Source organism: Ciconia boyciana, chromosome 10 (genome assembly GCF_034638445.1).
Source record: "Ciconia boyciana chromosome 10, ASM3463844v1, whole genome shotgun sequence".
Lineage (NCBI taxonomy): Eukaryota > Metazoa > Chordata > Aves > Ciconiiformes > Ciconiidae > Ciconia > Ciconia boyciana.
This window is the reverse complement of record NC_132943.1, coordinates 42,132,756-42,149,813: the sequence shown is the minus strand read 5'-3', so window position 1 is coordinate 42,149,813 and position 17,058 is coordinate 42,132,756. Positions and strand designations below refer to the sequence as shown.

Genomic DNA, 17,058 nt, shown 5'->3' with positions numbered 1-17,058 from the left:
AAGAGCATCTTTCACCTGTAGACAACTTGCGTAGGTGGGTGCACAAACTGAAGGGGTACTTGGGGGAGGAGTGTCTTTTAAAACACCAGGGACTTGGTTTGTGTAACTGTTGCCTTTGGACTCTGGTTTGGAATTGCCGGGGGCCTGATTCTGCAGCTCCCGCTGCTGTAAACCTCTCGACTTCAGCAGGGTTTCAGCGTGTCCCAAATGCTTTGCCCAAGTCCGAGGCGAAACAGCTTCAAGGTGGCAGAGTTGGGCGCGGGTGGGCTGCACCCTGACCTCCCTGAAGTCGGAGTTTGGCCCCTGGTTTCAGCGAGGTTGTGATTTGAGGTTCAATCTAGTCGGCACCTTTATTTTGGGAAGCGCATGCGTACGCTGGGTTCTTTTTTCTTCTTTATTCCTTAATACCCTGTGACCGCCTGCAAAGGCTAGATTTTATGTTCGGCCGCATTTAGCCCCCAAGTCTTTCAGTTTTTCTGCTTTGTGATGTTTGTCTTTCTGGTTGGGATGGGGAGAAAGGGAGCCCAGGTGAGCAGGGACACCTGAGACCTCTGCTTGGGGTAGAGACAGAAGATACCTAGCACATGGCAGGCTTTATAGCAAGTTTGGGGGGGGGGGTTCTGTTTCTGTAAATAGTAATGTATAAATGATGACAAGACAGTGTGGAAATTATTAAAAAAAAAAAAAAAGTCTTTCATTGTTGTTTTTATATTACCTCATTCAGCAAGTTTGTTTTACAATGACTCAATGATGCTTTATTTATATTGTTTGTACTGTAATTAAACCGATTGACAAACATTTCACTTTGCTTGTTGTTTCATATGATTTTGGTTTGATTAAGTATGCCAGTTTGTATTATGTTTCCCTTTCCTCTCTCTCCGCGTTGAGATTTTTGTGTCAGCTGTACAGTATTCTGAATAATTAAAAAAAAAATAAAAATAAAAAAGGAAAAAAAGTTGTAAAGTACTACAGAGAGAGGCTGCTATATTGTATAGGTCTCTTTCTAATAAAGACAAGAAAACTTGTTCGTCGCAGCTTGCTTCTTTGCTTGAGTCTTCATTGCCGTGTTATTGAGATACACCTGCCCTGGCCCCACTTTCTTCTCCTGTTAATGATGAGATACTGTCACTCTTTGCCAGTAATAAAGATGAAGTATTATCCGAGACCTGGGATGTCAGAAGAGCCGGTAATGGTGCAAATTGATAAATTAAAAAGCAATAAGTCAACCAGGCCGTAATGGTGTATATCTAAGAGTTCTGAAAGTGCTTAGGAACTGAATGACAGATCTCCCAGCAAAAATATGCGAGCTTTCATTAAAAACAGTTATTCTCCCCGAGGAAGAGAGAGTAGTAAATGTTGCACCTAGGCTTTAAGAGTCTCTGGAGGAGATCCAAGGAATTAGGCCAGTAACGGTTACATCTGTATCTGCTAAATTGGTTGAAATGATCATTTAAAATAAGAATAATAAAACATCTTTAAGGTCATGATATGGTATGGTCTAATCACTTCTTTGAAGGAAGATCATGGCTCTCTATTAGGCTTCTCTGAACAAGTCATTTAAAGCCCTGAACAGCGGGCAACTGATTGACATTTATTTACATTTTTAAAAGTCTTGGCCCAAGTGCATCACGAGAAGCAATCGGGAATCCACGTAGGCCCAAGGAGAAGACAAAACATTGCCCTGATGCAGGAGGCTGAGAGACGGGATGGAGAGGGAAGCAAGAGGTGTGATGGGTTTTCACCTGAGCGGCCTGGTAACTAGCCACATGCCGGAAGGGTCCCTGCCAGGACCAGCGTGTCTCAATGGGTTGGCGATACGGTTAGTGATATCGATGGCTGCGGAAAAATGACATAAGGCCAAGAGAGCTGTGTGGTATCAAGGTGGGTACGTAGAGAGAATAGCAGATAAAATTCAGTAAGTGGGCATTAATGGGGAAAAAAAGGGAGATTACTTCAATAATGTGCCCTGGGGTGAACAAAGACATGTAAGATTTTAAGATCTGTAAGGGCACCATGGAGCGAGACAAGCAATGCTACGGTTCGGCCATCTGTGCTTCTCCCACCTTACAAAAGACCCAGAGAAATTAGGGATGTTCAGAAATGAGTAGAGCTATGAAGAGGTGGAAAAAGTAGGGAATTTCCCTCAAAAGGAGGCACAAAGAGGGGGCAGGATAGCCATAGATAAGCACTGGAGAAGCAGCGGGTTGGGGACGTCTCTTCCTGGTCTTGCACCCAACACAGTGCATGGGCTGATACCAAGGGGCAGCACGGTCAAAACCGATACCAAGACGGACGGGCTCTCCAACGCATGACTGGAGCGGAGACCTCGCTGCCGCGGGCTTTTGCTCAAAAGAAGACCTGGCCAAGATGGGGAAGGTGAGCTTGCATCTTCACAGACTGGGTGGGACTGCCCACAGTAGGGGACTGGGGTTTTTTGGTTTTATCTTTTACATCTGCTTGTGCCTTGGCCTAAATTTGTTCATTCTTCAGGTTATCGCCCATCCCATCAGGTCTCCCACCTGCAGGGAGCTGTCAGTTCTGTCCTGTCTGATGGGGATTCGTTTGGGGTTTGGGGGAGGTTTTTCTGTTTCCTTTTCTGCTCTTCAATTCTCCAAGTGCTCCAGGGAGGCTGTCGCAGCACTGTGGGGGATGAAAAACTGCAGGACTGCTTGTGGATGTTTGTTTTTTTTCTTTTTTGGGGGTCTACATCACCGTTCTGTTGTGCAGCAACTGTACACCTTTGTTCTTGCAAGGTTTTCCCACCCTGTTTAACCCCATCACGCAGCCAGCCAGCACCAAAGCAGGAGGTGGGTGCTTTGTGTTCTCCCCGTCTGGATTTGAAATGTGAACTTCAAACGTGGGAGAACTTGTTTTGGATTCCCCTGGGTGTAAAGCTATAGTAGTGTTGGTTTTTAGGAATCATCCGTCCCTCCCCCTCCTAAAGGGGCTTGATTTTGTGATGGGCATGGCTGGCCGCTCGCTCTCTCTAACAACCCTCCTAAGATCTGGCTTCTCCTGGAAGATCCTGGTGCCAGGGGTGGTGGGGCAGACTTAAGGATGTCTTTCATTCCCACATTTCTCACCTACCCCAAGCCCACCCCCGTGTAGCCCTGACACGCTCGCAGCTGGTGGCATTCACAGATGCCTAGGAGGAAAATAAAATATCCTACTGCGAAGCAACAGGGGTCACAAAGAGATTTTGAAGGGGAGTAGGGGGAAACCCCCCTTTTTCTTTTTTTTTTTGTTTTTTGGGTTTTTTTTAAGGAAAAAGCAATTACTGTAAAGACAGGACTGTTGCTCTGCCATAAGGCCTTGCTGTGTGTTCCCACCCTTGCCTACAAAGGATTAGCTTTGATGGATGCTGGGAGCACCAGCTGAAGAAACCTGCTCCAGAGCCCAGAAGACGCTTGCTCCGTAGGTACCACATGCATGTAGCCCTCACTCAAAGTCGTTCCCTTGGCAGTTTTGCTGTTTATTTGTTCTTTAGCACCAATCCAAACTAGTATGAAGGGAGCGATGGGATGAGACGACTTGAGGACGGCACACGCAGCGATCACGTGCAACGTGATGGTAGGATGGGGTTGACCCTCCCCGATAAACAGCTTTGTTTTCCGGAAGAGAGCCAAGCTCACCCACACTCAACCGGTTTTCATAGAAAAACAAAAGAAAACATTTTATGCTTCGTGAATATCAGGTAAGAGTAAGGCTTAAAGAGCCAGGTCAATGGTCCACCCCCACCAACACTTTTTCTCCACCTGTGGCCAAAAGCCAATGCTGGAGGAGAGTGTAAAATCAGATTATAAGGGGCTTTTGCTATGTATTTCCCCAGCCCGTAACCGTTGACAGTTCAGGGTCTTCCTGAGCCGCCTGTTTTTGGTGAGTTTAGTAATCCTCAGTGGATTTCTCTTCCATCAATTGGGCTGATCCCCTGAATCTCTTGAAAGCTTTGAGCATCTGCAGCATCCCACATCAAGGGGTTCCTCAGCTGAACCACATCCCAGCTTGATACCACACCCAACGGTGGGGAAGAATCACCACCATCGTCCTCCCCCCTCCCCTCCTCCCTGTGCGCTACCCTGGGGAGGGAGGGTGGCAGTGGGACCCCCTGGCTGGGAGTGACTCGGCCCAGTTTATCTTCCTGAGGGCCCTTCCCAGGGGCAGCACGTGTCGCTCGTGCCGAGTTGCTCGATGACTTGGTGGCAGGAGGTGGAAGCGGTGTCCAGAGATGCTGCTCAGGAACTTCATTGCAGAAAACCCAGCAGAAATCCAGGCTGGGGAGCAGCATATGCCACACAAAGCTCTTCTGAGCCCGGCGTCACCTGCCTTTGAGCTCATCCGTTTGCCCTTTTTTCTCTGTTTCTATGATGGATCTGAGGCAGGGGACGCTTGCAGGGAGAAGCAGGCAATGCGGTTTCTCCCCGGTGAAGTATTCCTGCAGCATTGCGATTCCCACCTGAGCCATGCCCAGAACATGACTTCAGAGAAAATAGAATCATAGAATCATTTAGGTTGGAAAAGACCTTTCAGATCATCGAGTCCAACCGTAAAGAGCGAGAGCACGGGCTGCAAGAGTTACTGGGAGGGCGCATTAGGCAAACGCAGTTACTCCTGGTGAAACAACTCAATGTGCAGTAGGAAAACCACGAACCGACGGCAGGACTGGGAAACCCACCAGGCAGTCATTTATCTCGCCTAACGTCCAGTAAAGCCCTTAATTGGCCAATAAATGCAGTCACAATAACTGCGCTCGACGCGCAGCACCGCTGCCAGCAATTAGCACTTATTTATTTGCATTCTGCCCCCACCGATCTCCGCTCCCCGACTTCCAGATCTGTTTGTTTTTAAGCCAGGGAGTCTCCTTGCGTTTGCCAAAGAGAGGATGAGGAGAGCTAAAGCGGCGGAATAAAAAAGGTGATGCTGTGCCATGGGGCAGGAGTGATGAAGGGATGTGGAGCTGCAAAGCCATCTGCAGGGCTTTCCCATTGCTCAGGGAATTAACGTTGGGCTCCTAGGGAACGTAATGAGCCTGGGGTTTGCTCAAGCCTTTTAAGAAATGGCTCGGCATCGGTGCTGCCGACACGGAGGGCTGCTTGTGGCTCTGTTGAAGAGAACCTCCTGATCACCTTTTGCAGTAGAAAATAATCATTTATTGTCATTTTGGCACGGGCGCAAACGATTCACATCGTTTTGGAGGATTAGCGGAAATCAGGGGCCAGGTATTTTCATCTAACGAAGCGAGGGCTGGGATCCCAACCGGCCTTGAGTTGCCAGAGCTGGAGGAAGGACGTGGCAGAGAGACAAGCAAATGCCCGATGCCCGTTGGCAGCTGCCAAGATGGGGGTCCCGGAACACCAGAACACCTTCTGCAACGCCGACAGCAACGCACAGGCATGTGTCTTGAAATCCTACCTCTGCTTTGGGCCATAGAGGAGAGCTCGCATCTACTTTGCAGGCAAGAAGAAGCCACTGAGAGCCTGTGGCTTCTGTGCCGGGATGACGATGTCCATCAGCAGTTTGGTGTGGGTCCCCAAAATGCCAGCTGGGTGCAGGAGGGAAGAGCTGGGAGCCGGAGCAAGGTGTCAGGGCTGCGCATTGCTGTGGGAAAGGGAGGGAAGCAGCCTGGCCCAGCCAAAAAAATATCCCCCCCCAGCCCTGTGTTTACCCTTCCGAATGGGCTGTCTTTGGAGGCATTCGGCAGTTTCTGGGTGTTTGTGGACTGGAAAGGCATTGTGCGGCTGAAGCAGAACGGGGCAATCCCCCCCGACAGCATCGGGGCAGGGGCCCAGGTGAGTGCGGGGGCACCGAAGGCTGCCGGGAATCACCCCTGTCGGATGAGCATCCCTGCTGGCTGCTGGGGAAAGCGGATTTCTGTACAACCTTCCTTCCCACCCCCAGCATGCTCCCCTCCTCCTCCTCCCCACCAGAGATGCAGCATCTACAGCTCCCGCTCTGCAGATCCAACTGGTAATGGCCGGGCTGATTGACTGCAGATTTCCCTGTAACTGAGCTTAATTAGCAAGCTAATCAGGTCTGGAGATGGTTCCAATTTATTTATTGGCTGATGGCTGCCACTAATCGTCCTGGCCAGTTAATACTGGCAGTGCTGAGGTTTGTGCCAGGTGAACAAATATATCAGGATTTCACCCTTTCCAGCACTCGGAGCTGGCAAAATTTGCCTGGCGAGCACCTGAGCTCGGATGCGGGCAGGGTGGTACCGGCAGCGTCCCTTCCCCGCAGGGTGAGGGAGGGTCCGAGCAGCGTGCCCAGCTCGGAGCAGCTCTGGCTCACCGGGAGGATGGTGCTTGCAGGAGAGGATAGAAAAGGGTTCTGCCCTTTGCACGCCGGCAGCGTAACAGAGCTCAAACACCCAAAATAGTCCTTGTGGCAGGGACGAGGCGTCCAAAGGCAGTGTCGTCCGTGGGTCACCTCTTTTGAAGGTGACCTAGAGCAAGCCTCTCACAACTTGCGCTTCTTAGTTCCTCCAGCTGCGCAAAGGTGATATAAAAGAGAATTTTATTTTGCTTTAAAAAAAAAAAAAAAGAAGGGGAATTTTTCTGGATTTTTCTTTTCCCCTGGAATTACCAGGAAAATGGCATTAGTGTTCCCTGGGTTTGCTGGATGCGGGATGTCTCTTGAGCGGAGGCAAGGAGAGAGGGGAGCGCTGGTGCTGCAGCAGAGCCTGCCTCCATCTCGAGCGCTGGGGAGCCGGGGAAGGAGGACTTGTTAATTAAAGCAGGGCAAAAAGGTCCCTTCCCTCAGCTCCTGTCCTTCCAGAAGTCCCGCCAGTCTTTGGATGTGGGATGGGGACGCGCGTGTGGGATGGCACCAAGCAAAGGAAGGAAGGGAATGGGATGTCCACACCTTCATCCCCTGCTGTAGAGAGGACCCAAAGGGAAGGGAGGCAGGATGAAAGGGGAGATGTGGCAAAACAGCTGGGGAAGGCACTTGCTACGGCAAAAACCCGCACTTGGCTAAAGCATCTCTTCCCCGAAGGCATCCAGCCCTGAGCTGAAGACCCCGAGGACTGGAGAGGCCCCCCAGGCCTTCTCAGTTGGCGCTGATCTTTAACAGTCCTCCATATTTTAAGCCAAAAAAAAGAAGGAAAACCAAGCCTTGCTTCTAATTTGAGTCTGTCTGGCTTGAGCTGCCGGCATCGATTCTCACACGGCCATCCTCCTGTTGATTCAAGAGCCCTTTAGTGCCAGGGGTTTCTCCCCGTGAAGGCACTTACGGACCATAATCGAGTCATTTCCCCGTCTCCTCTCTCAGGTAAGCCAGGAGGTGGGTGGGTGTCAGAGCACCGGGTGTTTCGGGGGGCCACGGACCCCCTCTGGACCCTGGCACCCTGGTGACGAGGGTGACAATCCCAGCGTGGGACCTCCTAAATGCAGCCAGTGATGATGGCTGGTGGGACTGGGGAGGATCTGGATGGAGCATCCTTCTCGGGGTGCTGTGGGGCACCCCGCCCTGGGGTTTTCGGGTGATGGAGCCGGTCCATGCTGGGCAGGAGAAGGTGGATGACGAGCTGGATGAGGCCAGAAAGCCCCGACGCAGGCGATGCTGATGGCAGTGGGGGAGCGGAGGCAGGCAGGCGCGTTTCATGGCTGCGGCTCTGAAATCTCTGCTGGAGAGGGTTATTAGAGGGAGTAATTGGGATCACCTTACTTTACAAATGTTACTTTGCAGAATGAGGCAGGAAGACAGATCGATCTCAACTATTATTCATTAAGGAAAGTCCTTTATAAATCCCAAATTAACAATTTCTCTTAGAGAGAGACTTCCTATTACCCTTCTTTCGCGGGAACTTATTGCCGCTTTGGAAATGGGGAAATATGAAAATAATTGGGGAGGGGGAGAAATAGCAGTCGTGGGCTTAGGAGTCGAGCATCTGTTTAAAAAAAAATACAGATATGTGTCTTAAAAATGACCATTACTCTAATTCAGAAAGGCAATGTTTTTGATAGATACTATTAGACCACGGCCATAACGACGTTCATAAAAGCCCAAGTGGCTTCTTAGCAATGAACAGGCTATTTGTAAATGTTCAGCGCTCGATGGCGTATCTACAAGCGGCGGTGGTTTGCAGAAGGTCTTTGCTGTCGTCCGTCCTCTCCGTGCAAAGAAGGAGATGAATGTCGGTTGAGGGGGGAGGCCAGAAAGCTCCTCTTACTGGTGCCAGTTGGACTGGGTAACTCTTTGCACTGGTCCTTACCATTGGGGCTGCACAGTGTTTTAATTATTTGGGGTATGTTGCTGCGTACTAGGGGTCTGTCTTGGTGTTGGGGGGGAAGAGGGAATTTCATCCCAAATCCTCTTGATGTTTTGGGTGAAAAACACTAAGAAAAAGATGCTTTTATTTTTTTTTTTTTTTCAAGCAGTATAAAAACCCCCAACCAGTTATTTCTACTTAAAACCCCTTAGGTGCCTTCTAGTTTTGGTGTAGGGCCTTGAAATTTGGCAGGAGGGTGACCTGGTAATTTTAATGTAGGGGTTTGGGGGGGCTGTGTATTTGTATTTCACAGGGTGCTTTACCCCTGGCTGCCAAATCTGGGGTGATGGGACGTGCCCTGAGGATGCCTCAGGGGTGTGCGCAAGAGGGCTTCGGGTAAGGAGACGGTGCCATTGCCCAAAGAAGTCGGCTGGTTCGCTTTGAGCCAGGGTTGCCAACAAAAAAAGCAATTGCTTAATTCGTGTAACTGTGCCCGTGGCTTCTTTTGGCTGTTCTGGGAATACCAGCAAGGGAGGCAGACATCTCTCAAAGGGGTTTTGGGGGCCGTACCCTCATTTTCCTGCGTCATTTCTGAGTTCAGATGCTTTTGCAGCAAGAACAGACATCTTGAACGGGACAGCAAGCGGAAGGAAAAGAGCAAAGATTTCTATTTAGACTCAGGCAGAGGCAGTTTTTGTCACGCCCGAGAGCATCGGGATATGTTACCTTTAAAAAAAAAGCTAATGTCCCTTTTTGGGAGGCCAGTTTTGGGGTATCAGCACCTTTTAGAGTAGCTGGGGGCGTGAAGAGGGAAGAGCTCCAGGCAACACATATTCACCCTGTGAGCTCCAACTCCTCACTGTTGATGAGACGCTCCTGGAAAATTATAAATGGGAGTCCCCGATTTGTCTTTCGCTCTGTTAATTAATAGGATTTGAGCATTAAAAGTGCTCCCCCGGAGTCGGCGATAGGCCCTTTGCCACTAATTCAGGCCCCTTGCCACTAATTCAGTCATCCTGGCAGGTCAGCGTAAACACCCCATATTTTACTGCCATTTTTAGATTATTCCCCTGCCTGGTAATTATTTTCCCAGGGGACGGTGGGGGATTAATTCCAGGCGCCCGTTCCTCCGCAGATGGTGGCGTGCCCCAGCACCGAGGCGATGCAGAGCATCCCCTGGCAGCGGATAACGCTGCCGATTCGAGGTCCGTTTACCCGCTGACGAGGAAAACGTCGCTAAGCCGGGTCTGCGCTCCTCTTCCTCCGCTCCTTTTATCAATAAAAGGGAGGAAGGACTCGCTGCCGGGTCAGCCCTGCCTGCGGGCATCGGCGGGGAGATGCTGGCGCGGCCGCGGCAGGGGTCCCGGCCCCGGTGGGTCCCAGCGGGGCTCACGGGCACCTCGAGCGTGGGCAGCCCTCGTTCAGGCTTCGCTCCGGCACGCTCAGCATCGCAGCGAGGGGCTGAGGCTGTTTATTCCCGGGGGTTTTCTCCGCGCTGGGTTGTTTGCAGAAGGAGGACCAGGAGCCTACGTGTCCCCCAGCAGGCTTGCCCTTACCAAAGGGAGGGAGAATCGTTTCGCTTATAGATAAAATACCCCTTTCTATATGATTTATCTGTATGACTTAATCTCCTGCCAGGGCCGGGAGTCAGAGCACCTGCGAGACCAAGAAAACGCCGCCTTTTCCTTTGGGGCCGAGATGCTGGGAGCTAAAGCAGAGGTTTAAAATCCACGAGGCTCCAAAAAAAAATAGCCTCCATCCCTCCCTCCTCTATCAGGCCTGCTTGGAAAGGCGGCCTTTCGCGTCTCCTCTTAGGCTGAGCCCCGGGGAAAGTTGGGCGAGTAAGTTTGCCGAGCCGGAGGGAGGGCGGCACAGATCGATTGGTGAGTTTAATAGGATCAGGTCAGTGTAATCCTGTTTTAGCCATTGTAATTCAGGCAGCCAAGGAGACCTCAAACTATAGGGGAAGGGGCTTTTAAAACCTCAGCGGTCCTGCCACAAAGCCAGAGGCTGGGGCCGGGACAAAAGCGGGAGAGAGGATGAAGTGGCTTGAAATAAATAGATTAAGGCTCTCTATGGGCCAGGCGTAGCGGGAGGGAGAAAAGAGCAAGCAAGGGGCGGGCGAGCATCCCGCGGTGGCGGGGAGGGGGACGGGAAGGGACCTCGCACCCACGAGGGGTGCGGGGTGGCTCAGCAGAGCATCCCCTCCCGCCGTGGGGCGGCCGGTTCGGGGCGCGGGGTGGGTTTTTCTCCCCCCAGCCCCCCACTCCCCGCGCGTGGTTCTGAAGGGTTGGGATAGGCAATCAATTTTTATGATGCAATTTATAATTCATACAGGTTGTCTTCGTACATATGGTGTTGCTTTTGTGTGTCAGGGTGCCGGGTGCTTTATGACGGTGACGGCGGGAATTTGCATTGGCGGCCGCTTACCGGCCTCATCGCTCTCCTCCTCGCGGATGAAGATTGATACGGCCCCGTGGAAGCGCGCGGAGGGGGCCGATCCTGGAGGACAGCGAGCCCGGAGGGGTGGGTGTCTCTTGCAGGGAGCAACGTGCGCCCTTTTGGGGATGGGGGGGATTCTCAGTCCTTGGGGGGGGTTCTTCCCAGCAGGGGTGCGGACCCCCTCGCCCATCTCTCCGGATACTGGGGTGGGCCCTGCTCTGGGGGATGCTGGGTGCGGAGGCCCCCTCCATCATGGGGGTAACCCCGATGGAGGGGGGAGCCGGGCACAAAGGGGTCCTTGTCAGCGGGGCAGCCGCATCCCCGCGGGCAGGAGGGGCAGGTAAAAGGCACAAAGCCGGGCCTGGCCAGTCCCAGCTGAAATAATTAAACCAATTAAGTCAATACAAACAGAAACAAGGCGGAAGGTAGAGCTGCCCTCTCCGAGGAAGTGGGGGCCGCAGCTGGGGTCCCCCCCTCCCCACCCCCTGCCTGGCCTGGCATGCGCTGAGTTTGTCCGGTCTCTGCGGCAACCCTGGCATGCGGTGAGTTTGCCGGGTCGCTGCGGCGAGGGGGTGTGGGGGGGATTTAAAAGCTGTGATGTCTTATTTAAGAGCGAGGCAGCGTGCTCCTCGCCCCGCCGGAGAGGGGTGGCCTCCTCCGGCTGCCGCATCCTGGTGCTGCTGAGCGGCCGTGGCTGGGGGCTTAAAAATGTATATATATTTATTTATATATATACATACATATATATATATATATATAAAAAGGGGTTTTCCTAAGGCAGGCTGGAGGCGAGGCGGAGAGGAGCGGGCAGCTTTCCTTCCCCTCCGACTTTGGGCTGCTGCGAAGCGGACCGGCATTTCTGCTGCGCTCCCCGAGCAGTGCAATTATTTGATCTGCAGATGTAAGAGGAATTTATTGTAACAACAAATATAGTGATGTCAAAACCCAACCTTGGATTAAAGCCGGCAGCCAAAGGGGAAGTGTATTAATTTCAAACAGCATCAGAGGCCAGTGCCTATTAGGACGAGCTATTCTTCAGACCCCCCCATCAGAATTAATCATTGGGAGTTAATTTGAAGCTCAGACAAGTTGCTGTTAATTTAGTGCAGGGAGGACGGGATGGAATAAAAAGCTGAGGTGCTGGCCGGGCCTCCTGGGTCTCATTAATCAGCGAGCTGAGACGGCCTGGCTTGATTACAATTTGCAAAAAAATTCATTAGAGCCTGGGCGATTGACAATTTTTCTCTCTGCCTGTGATCTGACTCATTAGGCAGCCAAATGAAAGCCATGATGATGGTGATGATGACAGCTATCAACCCCCTCGCTTGTTTATCTCCTTCTCCTCCGGCCCCCGGCCCGGGGCTCCCCCCTCCAGCCCCAAAGCCCCTCTCCTGGGGGGTGGGGGGGGCGCGGGGGGACCCCAACCCGCGGAGCAAGGAACTTTCCTGTGCCTGGGGCAGATGCCGGCTTGTAGAGGGGGGGCTGCCCGGGGGGGGCAGGGGTCAGGAGCAGCTGCTCCTCCCTAAAATACCCCCCCCCGGGGGAGAGCCGGGCTGCCGCTCGCCCCAGCCGGCTCCGGGTTGCTCTGCTTGGCGGGCAGCATCCCCTTTGCAGCACCAGCAAAGCAAAAGAAATTCAAATAATTTTTAAAAAAGCAACCAAACCAACCAGCTCGCCGAAGAGGAGCAGCGCTGGGAAGCCCGGGGGAGAAGGGGGGGGGAGACGGGGCGGGCGGGGCCGTCCCACGCGTGTCCCGGCTCCCCGCTCCCTCCCGCGCAGAAACGAAACCAAAAATTATTATTAATAAAAATATTTTTTTTTTGTAACGAGCCAAAGGAGCGGGCGGTTGGCGGCGGCTGCCCAAAAGGCTGGAATTACCCGTGGGTTCCCGCTAGTCCCCGCGCGTCCGCGGCTGCCCGTGGGGCTGGCGGCCGGCAGCGCTGCTGCCCGGGGCCGTTTCGTTTCGGTGGGGGGCTGGGGGGAGAGGGGAGCAGGGACACCCCCGCTGCCCCCGGGCCGCGCCAGCCCCCCCGCACCCCGCGTGACAAAATAATAACGATAATAATAATAATAATGATAATAAACAGCAGCAATAAATAACGGATGAACGCGAGGGCTACCGGGGACGTGACCGCCGCCGAGCCGCGATCGCCTCGCCGCGGCCCGTCCCGCCGCTCGCTCCCGGGGTGACCCCCTCGCTTCATTTCGGCAGCCCCCCCCGCCCCGCACCCCGCTTTCCCCGGGCACTTAACGGGGCTTCATTCCGCCCAGCCCCGACGGCCGCCAGCCAAAGGGCTTCACCGGCACGGGTGGAGCCGGGACGCGGAAAATGGGGAAAAAACGGGACGGAAAGGATGCGGGGGGGGGATGCGGGGCCCTCCGGCCCCTGCCCCGGCTGCGCTGGGGGGAGAGCGGCTGTACCCCCAAAACACGGGGCTGGGAGCCCCCCGGGGGGAAGGGACGTAGGGGTGCTCCCCACGTTTATCGGCACAAAAAGCCTTTTTCCAGCCTTCCCACACCACCCCCCCCCAAAAAAAAGGGGCGGGGGAACTTTTTGCCCGTCTCCCCCTGCCCCGACAATAAATGTGGCTTCGCAAAAAAAAAAAAAAAAAAAAAAAAAAAAAAAAAAGGGGGGGGGAGCAGCATCGCTCCGCTCCGGCAGCGCAGGAGGGGAAGGGAGAATCAGCTCAGCGCCAAATCCTGGACAGAAGAGCCGGGGGCTGGAGGGCTTTTTTTTTTTTTTTTTGTCTTTTTTGTTTCTTTGTCGGTTTTTATTCACAAGACTTAGTTTGCTTTGAAATTTCATAACTTATAAGGAAATAAGCTACATTGAAATAAATTAAACACAATAGAGAAGATCGTGCTTTCCCCCCCCCTACCCCCCCGCCCCCCTCTCTCTTTTAAACATGGCTTGGTAGACTAGGCAAACCAAATCGACAGAAAGCCAGGCAAAAAAATAGATTAAAAAAAAAAATCGTCCCCCAGCACCTGCCACTCAGCCATCGGAAATAAAATCAAACAATTAAAAAAAAAAAAAAAAAGGCATGAAATGAAACTTAGTTTGCTTTCGTTTTTGTTCTCTGGTCTTTTTTTTACCTTTCACCCCCCGATAAGAAACAAAACCCAAAAGATGGCTAAAGGCGCGCTGCGGGTTTCGCTGGGGACATCTCTGCCGGTGAGGGGGGACGCGGGCAAACCGCTGCCGGATCCAGCGCCGACACCGTACCGCATCCGTGGTCCCCATCGCAGCCAAGACAGCACGAGTATGTACAAAGTGGGGGGCAGCGTTAATAATAAATATCTGTGCGTCTCTTCCAGGGTTTGGTATTCCTGCTCCGAACCAAAACAGTTTCCAAGCCTCTTGCCTTCGCAGACCCTCGCTCGACTCGGTAAGTGGAAAGTTTCGCTTTAAAGTTCGCCCGTGGCGGGGATTTGCCGTGCGCTCGCGTGGGATTTTTTTTTCTGGTTGGCTGTTGTTTGCTTTAGGGTTTTTTGCTTCTTTTTTTTTTTTTTTTCGGGTGGGTTGCTTTTAACCCCCCCCGATTTGGAAACTTTTCCCTCAAACACTTGTGGTTCTGAGCGTGGGGGGAGAGATCAGGGTCGGGCTTGCTCCAGCTGCTGGTGCTGACTCCTGATCGCAAACCTGCTGACGTGCACCGGGATGGGTACCACGATCTTAGGGTTTCGGGAGGGCTCCCCTGTCTTGGAGTTGGCGTTGCCCGCCTTGACCCGTTTCCATTTAGCCCGTCTGTTCTGGAACCAGATCTTCACCTGCACCTCGCTGAGTTTGAGGGCGTGAGCGATCTGGGACCTCTCCGTCAGGGACAGGTACTTTTTGCAGTGAAACTCCTTCTCCAGCTCCAGCAGCTGCTCGCTGGTGAAGGCTGTTCGCCTCCGCCGGTTTTTGCCCGTGGACGTGGTGTTGGTGGAATTGGGGGGGTTTTGGGGGTTTTCCTCCAGCGCGTTGCCAGAGTCCTCTTCCTTGTGAGCCGCCTGGCCGGGGATGTTGTCGTCCGAGCTATAGTCGAGATCGCTGTCCATGGAGAAACTTTCCTCCTTGCCTTTCGCGTCCTCTTCTGCTTTGGGGTCCTCCTTCCCCTGGCCCCGCAGAGCCCCGGCTGGAAGCGAAGCAGAGGCCTTTCGTTACCCTCGGTACCCGCCGTCCCGCAGCCACCGCACCCCCCGGCCCGCAGGTCCGTCACCCGAAAATCGCTGGCTTTGGGGGTGGGTTTTTTTGGTGTTTTTTTTTTGTTTGGTTGGTTGTTTTTTTTTCCCGCCCGTCTTTCGGTTGGGTCGATTTGATTATCGTTTTTCCAGGCGGCGGGGGCCGGCAGCCTTCCTCCTCCTCCTCCCTCCTTCTCCTCGGCCTTGCGGCCAGCGGACCCCGGGGGCCAGCCCTGCCTCCTCCCGGGGGTCTCCCCGTCCCGGGGCCGCCCCTTCCCCCGACCCCCTCCCCGCCCGCCCCGCCGGGGGGTGATGCGCGGAGCGGGCAGCGGGACCCCGCTCCCCCCCGACGGCTCCGGCGCTCACTCACCGAGGGAGGCCTGGACGGCGTCGGCGGCGGGGAAGGGCAGGAGAGCTCCGTCCTTCCCCAGGAAGGCTTTGCCGTCGTCGCCGCCGCCGTCCGGGGGCATCCCCTCGGCTTTGTCGAAGTTACCCGGGGGCGCGAACTTCCTGGCGGCCTCCTGGTGCTGGGGGGAGGCGGGGAAGGTGCCGGGCAGCGTGGCCATGAGGGTGGAGGTGAGGGCCATGCCCTGGGCCAGGCTGGAGCAGAAGCCCGTGGGCAGGCTGGGGAGCTGGTGGTGGTGGGGATGGGCGGGGGGCAGCGCCGGTTGCAGGGCGCCCTGCGGCAGCGCCGGGGGCGGCGGGGGGGGCGGCGGCAGCACCACGGGTCGGTAGGGCATGAACATGGGGTAGCCGGTGTAGACGAAGTGGCCGGGGGCGGGCGGCGGGGGGCTGCCGATGAGCGAGTCGATGCTGAAGGCCGTGCTGCTTCCCAGCGGGCGCTGCATCATCATCAGCGAGGGCTGGAAAGCCGCGCTCATGCCGGAGCGGCGGCGGCAGCGACCACCTTCCTCCTCCTCCTCCTCCTCCTCCTCCTGAGAGCCGCGCAGCGCCCGCGCGTGGGGCAGAGCCGGGGCGGAGCGGGGCCCGGCCCGCCGCCGCCGCCCGCACACCGGGGCCGGGGCTGGCCCTGGCCCCCGCCCGCCGCCGCCGCTGCCGCTCTGCCCGCCCGCGGCCCCCGCGCCCATTCACATTTTGCCCGGCTGGGAACCCGGCCCGCCCCACGTGGCCGCCGCCGCCGCCTGCCATTGGGCGGGAGGGCGGCGGGGCGGGGCCGAGCGGCGAGACCACGCCCCTGGCGCCTCCTCTCCTCTCCCCCCGCCCCGCCCCCGCCGCCGCCGCCGCCGCCGCCGGACGGGGCGGCCCACGCGGGAGCGGCCGCGGCCCCGGGTCGTGCGTGGGCCGCCCCGCCGGGGACCCCGGCCCCGCCGTGCCGGCGGCGACCTCCGTGGGGTGCCCCGCTCCCCGGGGCGTGTGGCGTTCCCGCTCAGACACGGCGGCGTGGTGCCTCCGCAGCCCTGCTGCCCCTTTTTTTTTTTAATACCCCCCTCCCGGTTTATTCACGCTTTTCTCCCCTCTCTCACCCCCCCTTTTTTTTTGAAAAGCCCCCAAATAGGCTCCATGTGGTTCTGGGTAAAGTCAGCCCCTGGCTTGGCTTTGAAATTGCTTCTGCAATTATGTAAAAGAGCCATTCAGCAACACGGCGGAATTAAAAGCGATGGAGGGCTGCTCCCTTTTCTCCGGCGAGCCTCTCATGTTGGCCGGCTCAAAGCCTTTTCCAACACGACGTCTTTGGCGAGGACAAAAGCTGGAACAAAAAAAAAAAAAAAAAAAAAAAAAGGGAAAAAGAAAAAAAAAAAAAGCCCCCAAACTTGTAAATTGAACGTCAAGGGAACTTTACACAGTTTCAAAGGCCATAAATAATGATAAAGGGACCAGGCGAAGAGGCAAACCCAGGCAATTAATGGAGGTTCCCAAGCAAAGATCAAGTGGTTTGGAAAATAAAATTAAATGCAAAAAAAAAAAAAAAAAAAAAAAAGGAGGGAAAAAAAAAAAAAGGAGGGGGTTGGCTGGGGGTGGGATCCCTCCTGCCTTTGGGAAGTTGAAGCCTTCCCGGGACAATGGTGCCGGCTGCGCCTCTGGGCTCGGTTTTGGGGGGCTTTTGGGCACAAACCCCAACTAAAAGTGGCTTCTGGCTGGGAGGGGTCCCCCAAAAGCAAGGGGCGGTGGGAGATCCCGCTCCTGCCTGGCCTGCCCGCGTGGGAAGCCCTTAACGGCCCGCCGCTCGTTTCTAGCTAATCGATGCTCATCTTTTCCGGGGGAGCATGGCAGATGTCAGGCGG

General features: G+C 54.6%; 1 protein-coding gene across 1 annotated transcript; it reads right to left on the bottom strand.

Moving 5' to 3' along the window:
* Window positions 1-13,782: 13,782 nt before the first annotated feature.
* On the bottom strand, window positions 13,783-15,696 carry GBX2 (gastrulation brain homeobox 2). The gene is made up of 2 exons (XM_072874716.1): window positions 15,186-15,696; window positions 13,783-14,769 (listed from the first exon to the last, which is right to left on the bottom strand). Exons 1-2 carry the CDS (start codon window positions 15,694-15,696, stop codon window positions 14,246-14,248), a joined length of 1,035 nt encoding a protein of 344 aa, XP_072730817.1. The 3' UTR covers window positions 13,783-14,245.
* Between the last annotated feature and the right edge of the window lie 1,362 nt (window positions 15,697-17,058).